Consider the following 14,825-nt stretch of genomic DNA (forward strand, 5'->3'; position numbering starts at 1 on the left):
ATTCTGATGGGCAATAGTCACTTCACACTTACCTGCAGCGTTATTCCAGGTTCATTAGGCTGCAGTTTGAAATCTTCTACAGATTATCTGTGGTATGTGTTGTAGTGTGTTCATTCCTTTTTATTGATTGGCAGTCCTCTGCTGTATGGATATGCCAGAGTTTGCTTAACTGTTCATCTATTGCTGGACGTGTGGGTGGAGCCTAGGTTTTGGCTATTATAAATAAAGTTACACTGAACATTTGTGTACAACTCTTTGTCCGAACATATGCTTTCAAGTTTCAGCAAATTTGAAAAATTTTTAAGTTTCTGCCATGAGGAGATAATATTTTCACTTTCGAGATTGGCAATATTTTTAAAAATTGTGAGTTTTGATGAGTATGTGTTGGGGGTAATGAGTACTCTTTAAACATGAGCAAACTGGGCCTATGGAGTGGTACAAATCTCTTCAAGGGCACCTTGATAGTACGTTAGAAAATAAAAATACATGCTTATCCTTTGTTCCTGAAATTCTCACAATTTGCTGAACTATTGGGAAAATTACCTTCTTCCTGCCTCTGTTCCTCATAAGTATAAGGAGAATAATACATGATACATATCTCACACGGTTAGTATGTTATACATAGGATTATAGTAAGCATTAGAGTAATTAATTCATGAAAAATGTTTGCCATACCAAAAACGTCTTATTATTTTTAGGATAACTTATAGGAATCTCTTGTTCAAAACTATCTTGTTAAATACATAGGGAATATATGTTTAAGGGTGTTTACTACAATAACATTGTTATAATGAAACATTGGAGATAATGCAAATGGCCTTCATAAGAGATTATTAAATCAGTTATGGTACATCTTAGGAGGTAACATACAGAAAGGATGGATGTGGATGCTGGAGAAGGATGGCTGATTCTAAATACTGCCTCAGTCCTTCCTACTTGTGAAGCTTGGTCCATTCCTTAGTCAATCGCTGTTCAACCATAAAAATGATGATAATGATACCCACCTTATAAAAGCTTTTGTAAGGAATCAGTATAAGTTGCTTAGAAGAAAACCAAGGCAGAGGGAGCGTCCCATAAATCCATAAATTGTAGTATCACCATGGCATATATGCACCTGTTATAAGAATAAGGCAGGTCTGCATGTGTTACCACAGGATACCCATTAGAGAAAAGTGGTTTTTTTTTCCCCTGTAGATATTGTATGATGGAGGCAGGTAAAATGTCCACTTCTATATTTTTAGACTTGGGTGTAAGTGTTCAAATGTGTCAAGTACTACTTTATTCTCTAATTATAGGAAGGGAACAATAGTTTTTAAAAAAATTTTATTGAAGTATAGTTGATTTACAATGTTGTGTTAGTTTCTGGATTACAACAAAGTGATCCAGTAATACATATATATATTCTTTTGTCAAATTTTTCATTATGGTTGATCACAGGATATTGAATATAGTTTAGGAAGGGAACAATAGTTAAGCATATTTTAAGTTTCTAATTCAGCTTTAAAAATTCTCATTACAAATGAAAATTTTAATATGTAAAATTAATCAACTCAACAGGAAAGAATAAAAATCAAAGTTAAAAGAAACTTCTTGGTCTTTGAGTACTTTATTTGAATTTGTGAATTTAAGAAACATATGTTATATATTTATGTACACAGGGAATAACAAAAGTTAAATGTTCTATTGAAAAGACAACTGTGACTGGCAATATTGAGTGATTGTCATTTTATAATATTTCTTTTACACTGAAATGCCTTAACATGAAAAGACAAAAATAGGAATGGTTATGCTAACAAATGCACTTTGTTTTCCATGCCTCTAAATCTCCTTAGGAGCAAGAACTCCATATACAGGTTGTCCAAAAGATATTCAAATAATTTTATGAAATAAACAAACTTGCAGCCTTACTCAGATTTAAAAAAGAAGTTGGTTTTCATTCATGTGGAAAAACCAAAAACAGAGCAAATGTGCATGCAAAGATAAATAAAAACACTGGCTGCTTCTCAGTAAAGGTGACAGTCTTGTCTTTCACACTAATTTATGTACGGTATAATAAGTAACCACTAAATGTAGTAGCAGGGGGAAATTTGGCTGGAATTGTTCCTTTTACAAGGTGCAACCACACTTCCTGCCCATAATTTAATTCTAATAAGGCATCCCCAGTCAAAACCCTATCACAGCATATCTCACTGTTAATACTTTCAGACTCAAATGCAAGCTTGTCTACTCCATCAACCACTAAAAATCCAGAGATATGAGCACTAAATGACTCAATGGTATACTTAAAAACATACACCCCAAGATAGGGGATTCTGAATTTTCCAGTTCTTGGAGTATATGAGGCTCCATAGTTGACATCCAAGTTATTAAATAAGATAGGACCAGGTGTAGTCATTCCATATGTATGAGATGCAAAAAATGCCACCATCGGTGCGTATCTGTAAGATCCTTTTGAAAAATCTGTTAGCGGAAAAAAATGGAAAGAGTTAATTTTCATGTTTTGATCTTGTTCTGTTTATATCTTTATCATTTTATCTCGGTTACAAAAAGCATTAGTAGAAGAAAAAAGGTCATTCATCAGACTTAACAAGGGCATATGTGTCTGGGTGTTTTCCCCTTTTCTTGCCTGAACTACCCAAAATTGCTTAGCCTCTCTGAGACTGTTTCTCCATTTAGATCAGGATAGAATGGTGGTAGTAACACTCAATACCTTCCTCATAGAAATGCCTCAGAGATTAATTTGCATGTTGCTTTGATCTCTCCAGAGATGAAGGAATTCAAAGCACTCTGATTATTATGGTATGTCAGAATGTTTTAAAGCCTCTTGCATGAATTAAAGCTGATATGATGCAGAAACAATTTTTGCAGCACCTTGTCAAACAGTTTCTAGAGGCTAAAACAGAAACCCAATGAAATTGTATGCACTATCGAGAAGTAGACAAAAGCAGTCTTCTATGTAATTAATGCCAAATGTACTTACAAAGGCTGAGATTTAAAAACAGACTAAAAAATTTACTCTTTATTATGCAGCGCACTATTAAGAAAAGCCTGATCTGCAACATACTTTTTTGCTGTCATTTTAAAGAGAATATATTTTAATCCCTGCACACATTTTCTTGTATAAAAATCAGAAATGGTACATTCTGGAAGTAAATCTATAGCAACCAATACTTACGAAAGTAAATGGGCAAAAAGGCATCTTTGTTCTACTCATTACATCTGAGCATGTTCTAACAGCCCTTAGCCAGTCAAAATGACACTATGAACTTGACCTTCATAGAAGACATACTGCTATTCACTTATTATGGCTTCATTTAAAGGATCAGATCTGATATGAATCAAAGATGTATTCTTTAACAACTTGTTTGAGGAGAAAAAGTTTATACTAGTTCGACATATATATATGTATTTTCTTTTAAGATGCACTAGGAAAAAAATAAGTGGTGGGGGGGAATTTTCACTAAACTGCCTCTATTCTACCAATATTGACAATTTCAACTTGTGTATATCAATGAGTTTACCCGACAAAATCATGTATGTTATTCACTTAATTTGAGAAGTAAAAGGAATTAATCCTCAAGTGAGTCCAGATTAAGCAGGTCTAAACATTCATTCGTAAACAGTTCAAAAAATGTTTTTATGACATTGAGCAAATCCAAGGACGCGTGTACTTTCTTACCTGGAGCTAAAGCATTTTCTTCCACCACCTTGACAGTACAGTTGTCACCAGTAAAAGGATGTCGGCAAGCACAGATAAAGCTAGTTCTTCCATTTATACATGTGCCCCCATTCTGGCATGGGGATCTACTACAGTCTGAATACTCCTCTGTTACTGAAAAAGAATCAAGATAAAAGAGGGTAAAAGTGACCTGTTTTCCTGTTGATCTCAAATCATAGTTTGCAGCAGAATTAGAATTAAGGAAAATGCATTCCCAGGCCCAGGACACCCACCAATGTAATCATGGGACTTCATGCAAATCTCTGAACTACCTGAGCGGCTTCTTCTGAAGCCCTTTCCTGCTTTTTGGAAGTGGGACTAATTCTGTGATTCACTGCATTTATGTGTGGTAAATATTAAGATTTTGGTCAACTGTAGAACAGATAGATTATCTGGACACACAATCATATATATTTGGAACCAGTACATGACAAAAGTAATATTTCAAATCATTGGAGAAAAAAAAGTCTATTCAATAAATGGTGCTAAGCTAATTGGATATCCATAAAAATATAAATCCCATGTGTGTAAAAATACTAAATGTGAAAAAAACATATATGATTGCATTACAATCGAATAAAAGGAATATCTTTGTTGAGCTTTAAAATTTTGGAAAGCTCTTTCAACACAAACAAAATAAACAAAACCCAGAGGCCATAAAAGAAAAATCCTGACATTTGACCACCTAAGAATTAAAACTCATTTGCAATGAAAACCACCCATTATTGAATTTCAAAGTGCCAGATTAAGAGAAACTATTTTTTTTTTAACAGCTACAACAAGGTAATGACTAATTATAGCAAATGAAAACTTCTGACTAATCCAAAAGAAAAAGTATGTAAACCTGTAAAAATAGTGAAAAGTGGGCAAATAATATGAACTGGCAAATCATTGAACAAAAACTACAAAAGCTCATTAAAATTTTCAAAACTTATTCAACCTCACTACTAATTAAGGAATAACAAATTACCACCAACAACATTTTATCAGGTGGCAACATTTAAAAACAAAATAATCATGCAATATGAAGGAAAATGGGCATTCTCATACAATGTTGGTTAGAGCTTATATTGTTGGAACCTTCGAATAGGAGGACAATTTGACCATATTTGACAGAATTAAAAAGGTTCTTTCGCTTTGGAGTCAGAAATTTCTCCTGGCCAGAATATATATTCCAGATACCCTTGCATATGTATACAAAGATAATTATTCAAGAAAGTTCTTTATGATATTACTTGCACTAGTGAAAAATTGTAGGACACCTACATGACCATTGATGAGGGACTTATTAAATGAATTTATAGTATCTTTTCATCAAGGAATATTAGACAGCAGTAAAAGAGTGGGGTAAATCCCCAATATGTTTGATTTGCTGAAGACGGCAAGTTTCAGTTCACTTATTAGGAATAGAATAATTTCAGTTATTTAGGAAGCCTCAAGTTGTGAATATGGTTATTAACATAATTCATAATTATGTGGAGAGAGAAGGTTGGAAGAATACACTACTAGCCACAGTTACCACTATGGCTCCACCTTGTGGAAATAATGTAAACAGTTTACAATTCACTCATTTCAAATCATGGTCACTGATGATTTTTAAATTTAGGGTTATTTGTTTTAACATTTGTCTCAAGAGTGAGATCTAAAAATATTTTAAATAATTCTACCTCATATTTAATAATTCGAATTCATATAAAATGTGACCAAACTGCATGCCTGTATAATTAGAATTAAAAAAAGTTTTTTGAAGTGTAGTTGATTTACAGTGTTATGTTATTAGTTTCAGGTGTACAATATAATGATGCAATATTTTAACAAACTACTCCATTTAAAGTTATGATAAAATATTGACTATATTCCTATTTTGAGAAAAATATTTAATGGATCAGTGTCAAGTGCAGAGCCTTGTAACATACAACCAAAGATTGGTTGGCACTGATTTGTCAGTTGAAACTATTTGAATTTCATTATGCAACCAGCTACAAATCTACTTTTGTATATCATCTGACTCATATTTTTTTTACTTTATTACTAAAATACTTTAAAAATGGTTAGCTACCTTTATAATAAGTTCCTGTACATATTTGTGCTCAATAGGCAATTTCTTCTTGAATTAACAGTAAAAATCAGACTCCAATAAAGCATCATTTTCTTTTTGACATCTTTCCTCATCCCTTTTGATAGAATTAATTGTATGCATTCTCTTATCTGTTGTCTGATGCTCTGAAGTGCTGTTGAATTTATCATACCCTACTGTAATTGCTCACTTGTCCTTACTTCCAATGAGTGTGGGCTTTTGTGAGGTGAGGGCTCAGGTCCTCCATTTCTTAAATTTGTGTCACTATTGACTAGCACAGTGCCTGACATATAGAAGTGCTAAATTGCCTTTCTAAAGATGAATGAACAAATCAATGGAAGATGGAGTAGATGACCTCATCCTTAATCTAATACTCTTATCCCTTCATCACATGTTCTAAAACATCATGTAGAGTTCGATGCTATGATGTCACTGGCATGTTTTTCTAGAGACGTAGAATTATTTCAAGCAAACTTTCCACAGCTTCTACCTTGGGCTTCCATAACCTCTTAAACTCCTTCCAGTCCATTTATTTTCTTTGTTGGAGGTCGTACAATTAGTTAAGTTCTGCCAACTCAACATTCTACTATCTTGTGCAAAGAGCATAACTAATCTTTTAATATTCATTTCTCTGCTCTGAACATGACTAAAATTCTTTTACCACTGTCTTGGAATGTTTCATAAGTCTCAATTTGTTCTGATCTTTGCTTTCTGTGCCCTAATACGTGCTCAAGTTACACTTTTCTATTAATCCTACTTCCATATTTCATAAATATTCATGTTAAATTTGAACTGACTGAAGAGCTCCTTACATTTTCAAAGCACTGTCTTTGCCAGTATTTACCATTCTTTATTTTAATTACTTGCTTAATGTCTGAACTCCGTGAGAAGAGGGATTGTGTTGAATTTACCACTCTGTCCACTCAACCTTTCTTGGCGCTCATTCAGCACTTATTCAATAGGTATTCAATGAATAAAATGAAAGGGCACTTTATATTGATGTCTTCTATTTTTATTTATAGTAACCCTAACATGTCATATATAATACGTTTTATGTAACATAAGTTTTTTCTTAATCACTTATTTAAATTATTTTTAAATTTGTAAAGCTTAGTTCTATTTTAGCATCAGTATTTTATTTTTTTATTTCTTCATTTAAACAGTAACATTGTAGAGAGCAGATAACTCTGATCTCTGCTTAGGGCAGAATGAAGTTTGCAACAGGTTAGTGAGGAGACCTATCACTGCCTCTGGGTGAGTTTTGTCATACATAGAGGAAAACGTTATACAAATCCACCAGTATCTGCTCTAGATACTGTATCCACACAACATTAGAACTTTTCTTTATCTTTCGTCCTGATGCCAATGCTCTCTAACATGTTTTCACCCTCATACCAATGGATACATTAATTTTCAATGCTATTCTGTTGCATCATTTATCAAAATTATATCTATCAAATAATACTTATCCTTCCATTGCGCTAAAAATACTTCATATGTCCCTTTTCAACAACTTCTAGAAATGTGAACAGTTGTTTATATTAAATTTTCAAATTCATTGCTCTAATCACTCATATTCTGTTCATTGGTGTGTAGACAGATGGCAATATTGTCTCCAACCATCTTTACTACTTTTCCTTCAATTGTCAGTTTTAATTTTTGTTCTTCTTTTTAAATCGCATCTGTTGTTCTTGATATTGTTTCTGGAATCTTTTTTCTCAACCTTTCAAATATAATTTAAAGCTCATTTAATCATATCAGCAATCTTTACCAAATGAAGTAGCCCTGTCCCAGATGATTTACTATAACCCTTGTCATTAAACTATTCTCATTTATCTTAAGCCATGACCCAGAAAATTTAATGTTTTTTATTTGATGTTATCATGTTTTGCCTTTTTCTTATAATCTTCAATCAAAAGAAGTATGAAAAGTGGCAAATATATTGAAATATGCTCAACAACGTTAGTCATTAGGAAAATGCAAAATAAAATCACAATTAGATACAGTAATACACTTATTAAAATGGTAAAATAAACAAAATTGACAGTGCCAAGTGCTGACAAGGTTGCGGAGCAATTAGAATTCTCATACATTACTCATGGAAATAGCAAGTGATTGGCCTGTCCTTATAAAGTTAAAACTGTACTTATCTTACAACCAAGCTATGCTACTGGTACATATTAGCTCAAGAGAAATGAAAACATATGTGTACACAAAAACCTTTATGTGAGTGTTTATAGCAGCTTTATTCAGAATCACCTCAAACTGAAAACAGCCAACATATCCTTCAACTACTAAATGGGTAAACAAACTGTAGTACAGCCATACACAATGGACTACTACTTGGTAATGAAGAGGAATATATGCAACAACATGGATGGATCTCAAACATATTATACTAAGTGAAAGAAGCCAGACTCAAAAGCTTACACACAGTGTATGATTTAATACACTTTGAAAATGTAAGGGAAGAAAACAGATTACTGGTTGCCAGTGGCTGGGAGTGGAGGTAGGGTTTGACTACAAAGTTACATAAGAGAATTTTGGGGGGTGATAGAACTGTACTTCATCTTCATTGTTGTGGTGATTGCATGACTACACATCCGTCCGAATTCATAGACTGCACATCAAAAACAGTGACTTGAACTCTATGTAAATTATACCATAAAAAAACAAACCTCTCCCCAATATTTTTACTTCTATTATTTTGTTTGCACAGGTCTCCTACATCACTATGTCTTCTTGTCTTTTTCTTTTTCTTAAAGACTTTGAGTTCAGAGAATCACGCACTTTCCTTGTTCTGATGGTTCTGATTACTCCTCCCCCAACCCCCGTGCTCTCTTCAAATAAAGGAAATCTCCGTGTTTCTGTCTTCAGTTCTTTTCTTTTTCTTTAGCTACCTAATTCACTTCTTTGCCCTCAGATATCACTTCTGTGCAATAATTTCCACTTTTTATCTACAAACCCTCTTTTGGTTCCAGACCTACATTTGTAAATGACTTCTGGACATTTCTATAGGGATAAGAGATCTTTAAACTCATGTATCACAGAATAAACTTCTCTTCCTGTGTACAACTGTACTTCCTCCTTAACCTTCCTATTTCCATTAATGGAATGACCAACTTCCCATCACTGATGCTTTATTTAAACTTTGGTGTTATTCTTTATTCTAAGAGTTTGTATTTTCAATTAGCTGTTTTCTACGGAATATATATTCGCTTTTAACTAACATTCCTAGTTTCCATTTTGTTCCTTTCTCTATCACTATTTGAAGTCTTAATCTATTCAAGCCAGGGCTGCTGTAATAATTTTCTAACTGGTCCGCGGAAGAACTCAAAATAAATCTTAATAATGCACATACGAGGTGATGTCATACTCCTGCTCAGAAATGTTTAATTGTTAACAATAGGATGAATTTAAACATACTCAACACAGTGTGTAAACGGTTGATTGAATAAATGCTCAGCCCAAAGCTACCTCTTCCATGAGATTTGTCCAAACATCCAGTTCTCAATAAGACACGAAACTCTTATGATAATGAACTCCTATAACATTCATTTAGTGCTTAGTATATGCTGTGGCATGTTTCTTTTCTTTCACATTCAAAACAGCTTTATAACAGCATAGTGTTCAAAAGCACATGGAAAACATTTTAAAACATAAAACATAACAACCAAATATCACATTACTCTATAGGCACATCTTCCACTGTCAACTTTTGTTACAACAAAATAACAAAGTTTCCATTATATCCCCAGTTGCCTGCAGAATTCACTATTTTTCCCACAGTTGAAGCCTATCCCACCATCTTATTTAATAATACTGCACTTGGCTCCCAACACACTCAGCACATCCCACAAAACTCTGCTTCTCTACCTTTCTCTGCTTTTTCTTTTATGCATAATATTTATCACCTTTTAACATACTATGTAATTTACATTTTTACTTATGTTTTTGTTCTCTATCCTTGCTAGAGTGTAAACTCCAAGAAGATAGAATTTTTTAAAAATGTTATGATGTATCCAAAGCATCTATAACAATACCTGATTTTATTGGCACAATATTTGTGCTGATGCCTCTCGAATCTAAATGTCCATGAAAAATTTTAAATTTAACGCTTGCTTAGGATTATAAAGCCTAGAAAAGAGTTCTTAAAGGACTGTTGATTAACTGTAAAAATTGATTTCCTTTTTTGTAAAAGTTAGATGTGTATTTTAATTCCTATATGACTCTGGCACAGTGACACACAATAACTTTCTTTCACTGATTTCTTTAGCTGTCCAGACACTATGTAATAATTTTTCTGGTAATTTGTTCGAGAGGTGAAGAGACTTGAGTTTTCATTAATCCAGAGTATCAACAAAGTGCCATGTGATATTTTCCCCTAAAACAATGATATTCAAAATAAACAGCTTTGAATAATTCACATTAAATTTATAAGAAAATACTTATTATTTCCATTCAGATCCACTTTGAGGCTGTGTATAGTAAAACTGGCAATTACAACTTTTAGGGTATGTTTTTCAAATTTCATACGCAGTTAATATACGGCAGAGCTATTTTTTTATGCTGCAAGTTTTTTGTCAAGATGCGGGTATCATGTCCACTCAGACTGCTGTTCCACATGGTCACAATCTGTGATTTAATAATCCCAGCACATTCTTTTTCATGCTTGATAATCAATACAGCACAAAATAATACTATCATGTACAATTTTGAACTTATAGTGTTGGCAGGGACTGGTAGAAAGACATCGATTCAGTGTATTTAATTACAGACCAGTTAATAATCAAATTTGGTGTCAAAACTTCGGTGTCAAAGAAACAGTCTGTTGTTGAGAAATAGCTCCCGTGATTCTTGTTAGAAAACGCATCCCAGCATATGCAGTGACCATTTCCTTTTTATTGTCAGACCATGTGTCATAAATTTTGGTTCAGATGTGAGTGTCAGGTGCATGAGTTTCTGACTGTTCACCATAGGTACCATGGTCACTTTATTGCAAGACATGAAGCAGGAAAGGATTGTTAATTTTGTCAGCATCCTCTCTTCAACTGTCATCCTTCCATACAAAGGGGCATCCTCTGGAAAACTAGGGGAGTCTTTTCTTCTCCCAGGGAACAATGAACAAAACTAGTTCATGTTAATATTCTTTTCAATACTGATATGTTTTATTGACACAAACTGGGGAGGCTGTCCCCAGAAGACAGGTTTGCTAACCAACTCTGACACAAAGAATATCTTTAATATCATGAGCAGAAAAGAGTCAATATAACAGGCCTGAGACTGCTGCCTTTAGAAAGGCTGACTTGCAAGGATTTTCCCTTGATCTATGCCTGGGAACTTGGCTTGTCTCTATTCTCTAACTATTTAAAAAGTGTCTTTTGCAGTGCCCTGACTCTTCAGACAAGCTATATGGTTTATGCTGAACGTCTACTTTCCTTTTAGAGTATGGAGTTTTGGTATGTGCTCAACAGAGGGTACCTACGTGACCAGCCCTATTATGGACTGAATGTTTGTGTCCCCCAAAAACTCATAGGTGGAATTCCTAACTCCCCAGGTGATGGTACTAGGAGTGGGGCCTGTGGGAGGTATTTAGGTCATTTAGGTATTTAGGGTGGTGCCTTCACGAATAGGATTAGTGCCCTTTTAAAAGGGACCCCAGAGAACTCTCTCACTCCTTCCCTTTCTGCCATGTGAGAATAAAACAAGAAGTTGACAGTCTGCAATCCAGAAGAGGGCTCTCATCAGAACCTGACCATGCCAGCCTGATCTCAAAACTGTGAGAAGTGAATTTCTCTATGACTATAAGCCACTTTATCTATGGTACATTGTTATAGCAGTGTAAGCCCCAATAAACACCCTTGAAGAGCTTAATATCTGATGGTCTTCTCTGGGCAGAAAAATTGCACACATGTGACTGCATTTTTTGGTGACTGGAAAACAGAGCACATAGAAGTACACCCCCTCATGGGAGGGAGAGAGCATAAGAAAGCCTATGCATGGATTTCTCCAGACTCCGCCTGGGTCTTTCCCCCTTGTTGATCCTATCGTCTATTATTCACTATAATAATCCTTAGCTGTGTGTATAACTAAATGCTGAGTCCCCATGAATGCTTCTAGCATAGCAAGCTTGTGTGTCATTTTGGATACCTTATAGAACACATCGTAAACTCAATTCAAGTAGCTATCCTTCAAAATTTAATTAGCTTATATTCAATATTTTGTATAGAAGTCAACTTATCCTGAGGTATATGTGAGAATGTTTATTTCTTATGATATGGAAAAGCATATAAGAGCTGAAATACCTTGGAAAAAACTCTTGTTACACTTTTGTGGATATTTTTTAGTGCTTGTCAGTACCCATGCATTTTTATACATTTAAGCCTTTATATTTTTAATCCTGTTCTTTTTGATTTATTATGTGGTAAGCATAAGCTCATTTATCAACATATGCTGATTTTAAAACACAGTGACATAAATTAAAGATGGAACAATGGAATACGATGAGCATTTAAATTACGTTGCTACATGGAAATAATTGCATATCAAATATTAAGTGAAAATTTTAGAGAAAATAAAATATAAACATCGAATATAGCTGAGAAAATTGTATCATATAATCCTAACTACCTCAATAATATACTGTATGAAAGTTGATTTCTTTGATTCTCAAACTTTGTAAGGTAGCTATGTTATTCTAATTTTATAAATGAGGAAAGTAAGTTTTAGAAAAATAAATGACTTTTACAAATAAACACATTGCTAGGGAGGACTTAAACTTTGTTTTCCTGATTCCAAGTTCAGTGCTTCTTAGTCATCACAACTGCCTCTGTGCTGTGTCACAAAATTTAGAAATGGTTTTAAAGTGATGTAAGACAGTAAAATATTCACTAGGTTCTTATTTTTTCTTTTAAATTGCTTATATTCACAGAAATGATAATTTTTAAAGTTGCATTTGGTATACTGCCAAATCTGTTACAGAATGTATTCTTTCTTTTTTTTTTTTCGTAGTCTTTCTTAAGAGTAGTTAAAGTGACAGTGATGAATAAAAGTGGTTTATTAAGGAGAGTTAATATACTTGGTAAATACTGGAGGAACGGTTAAAATAAAAAGTCAGTGGTCTCACGAGCAGAAGGCGCATCGTCAGCCATGCCGCTGACATTGTTACAACAATTCAATTCAGGATTCAGCTCCTCTTGCAAGGCAAGCAGCCCGACCTGCTCTGTGGGGACAAATCTGCCAATTGCTCCACAAACAAATCTTCAAAGAGGAAATAAAATCCTCTTGGTGTCTACTGGACTTTTGTTTAGAAACAAATCAAATATTTAGAGATTCAACCAGAACAGTTTATCAGAATTGGCCTGAGAGGAATCATAATTAGCATAACTGGATGTGGGAATGGCTCAGAAGAAAGTGATATGGAAGAGAACTCTGAATGTTACCTCCCACTGCATCAGCTCAGAGGAGATATGGTGAACAACTGATGCCAACTTTCAATGACAACTGCCCACTGGCCATTAACACAGAAAAGCTAAACTGAAAAGTAGCCTTTTTACTTCCTTCTGGTCAATGCAGAAACAAGTGGTAATGTTTGGGTCCTCAAGAAAGCAAACTCCCTGGGAATATCTACGGAATATTCAGATATGGCCAGACTCTGAGATAGATATGATTCGTCAAACACAAGCAGAAGGAAGAGAAAGGCAGGTGAATAGACTTCACAATCTACTTCAGTACAGTAGTTGAGCGGAGCCCTGAGTCCAAAAGACCAGGAGTCAGGCTCCATCACGTACTAGTTGCATGACCTTAGGCAGGATCCCTTAGGCCATCTCTCTGAGGGTTAGTTTACTCACCTTCAAAATAAGAATAATGACGGCTACCTCACAGATGTTAAATGAAAGAACATATGTAGTATAATTTGTACAGTACCTGGGATGTAGTAAGTGTTAATACATGGTGTCCAATATTACATCATTATAGTATTACTATTATTAGGCTTCAAAGGAGGTTATCAGTTATTAAAATTAAGATTAAACAGAAAGAGACTCACAGACATAGAAAACAAACTTATGGTTACCAAAGGGGAAAGGGGGAGGGAGGGGGGATAAATGAGGAGGTTGGGATTAACATATACACACTACTCTATATAAAACAGACAAACAGGGCTTCCCTGGTGGCGCAGTGGTTGAGAATCTGCCCGCTAATGCAGGGGACGCGGGTTCGAGCCCTGGTCTGGGAGGATCCCACATGCCGCGGAGCAACTGGGCCCGTGAGCCACAACTACTGAGCCTGCGTGTATGGAGCCTGTGCTCCACAACAGGAGAGGCCGTGATAGTGAGAGGCCCGCGCACCACGATGAAGAGTGGCCCCCGCTTGCCACAACTAGAGAAAGCCCTCGCACAGAAATGAAGACCCAACACAGCAAAAATAACTGAATAAATTAATAAACTCCTACCCCCAACATCTTAAAAAAAAACAAAATAAAAACCCAGACAAACAACAAGGACCTACTGTATAGCACAGGAAACTCTACTCAACATTTTGTAGTAACCTATAAGGGAAAAGAATCTAAAAAAGAATATATATGTATAACCATATAACTGAATCACTGTGCTGTACACCTGAAACTAACACTATATTATAAATTGACTATACTTCAATTTAGAAAAAGAAAAAAAAAGATTAAATTTTAAAAACTATGTTTCTGTGTTTTTTCTTTCTACAAACTGCATTTATTCTGCAAATGATAGTGGCTATAATCTGAATAATATTATTGTGAGATTTGTAAGATCGTGATAAATTACCTTCTGGTGTTAGGTAGGGGAGTAATGTGGCCAGACAGTATTTACAGTATCATAGCAAAGGCCGAAGGAAGCACAGCCAAATTTAACTAGTGTGTCCGTGTGTCTCACAGTTGGTATCAAAGGAAGTAGTTTATTTTGCAATTGGTTTATTCTTAGAGGAGAATTTAGCCTGAGTCCACTGGTTTCATCATCTTGCATAGGCTTTACCTGCTCAGCTGTTCAATGAATA

General features: G+C 34.6%; 1 protein-coding gene across 2 annotated transcripts in view; it reads right to left on the bottom strand.

Annotated features, from left to right (window-relative positions):
- Positions 1-1,587: 1,587 nt before the first annotated feature.
- The window catches only part of MMRN1 (multimerin 1), a 70,651-nt gene continuing 57,413 nt past the window's right edge, over positions 1,588-14,825 (bottom strand). For both annotated transcript variants that reach the window (XM_032633478.1, XM_032633477.1), the window contains 2 exons: positions 3,680-3,832; positions 1,588-2,460 (listed from right to left, as the gene is read on the bottom strand). In XM_032633478.1, the coding sequence (XP_032489369.1) occupies positions 2,039-2,460; positions 3,680-3,832 (575 nt within the window). In that variant the 3' untranslated portion in view covers positions 1,588-2,038. The remainder of the gene's footprint in view (positions 2,461-3,679; positions 3,833-14,825) is intronic.

This window comes from Phocoena sinus, chromosome 5, assembly GCF_008692025.1.
Source record: "Phocoena sinus isolate mPhoSin1 chromosome 5, mPhoSin1.pri, whole genome shotgun sequence".
In the NCBI taxonomy this organism is placed as follows: domain Eukaryota; kingdom Metazoa; phylum Chordata; class Mammalia; order Artiodactyla; family Phocoenidae; genus Phocoena; species Phocoena sinus.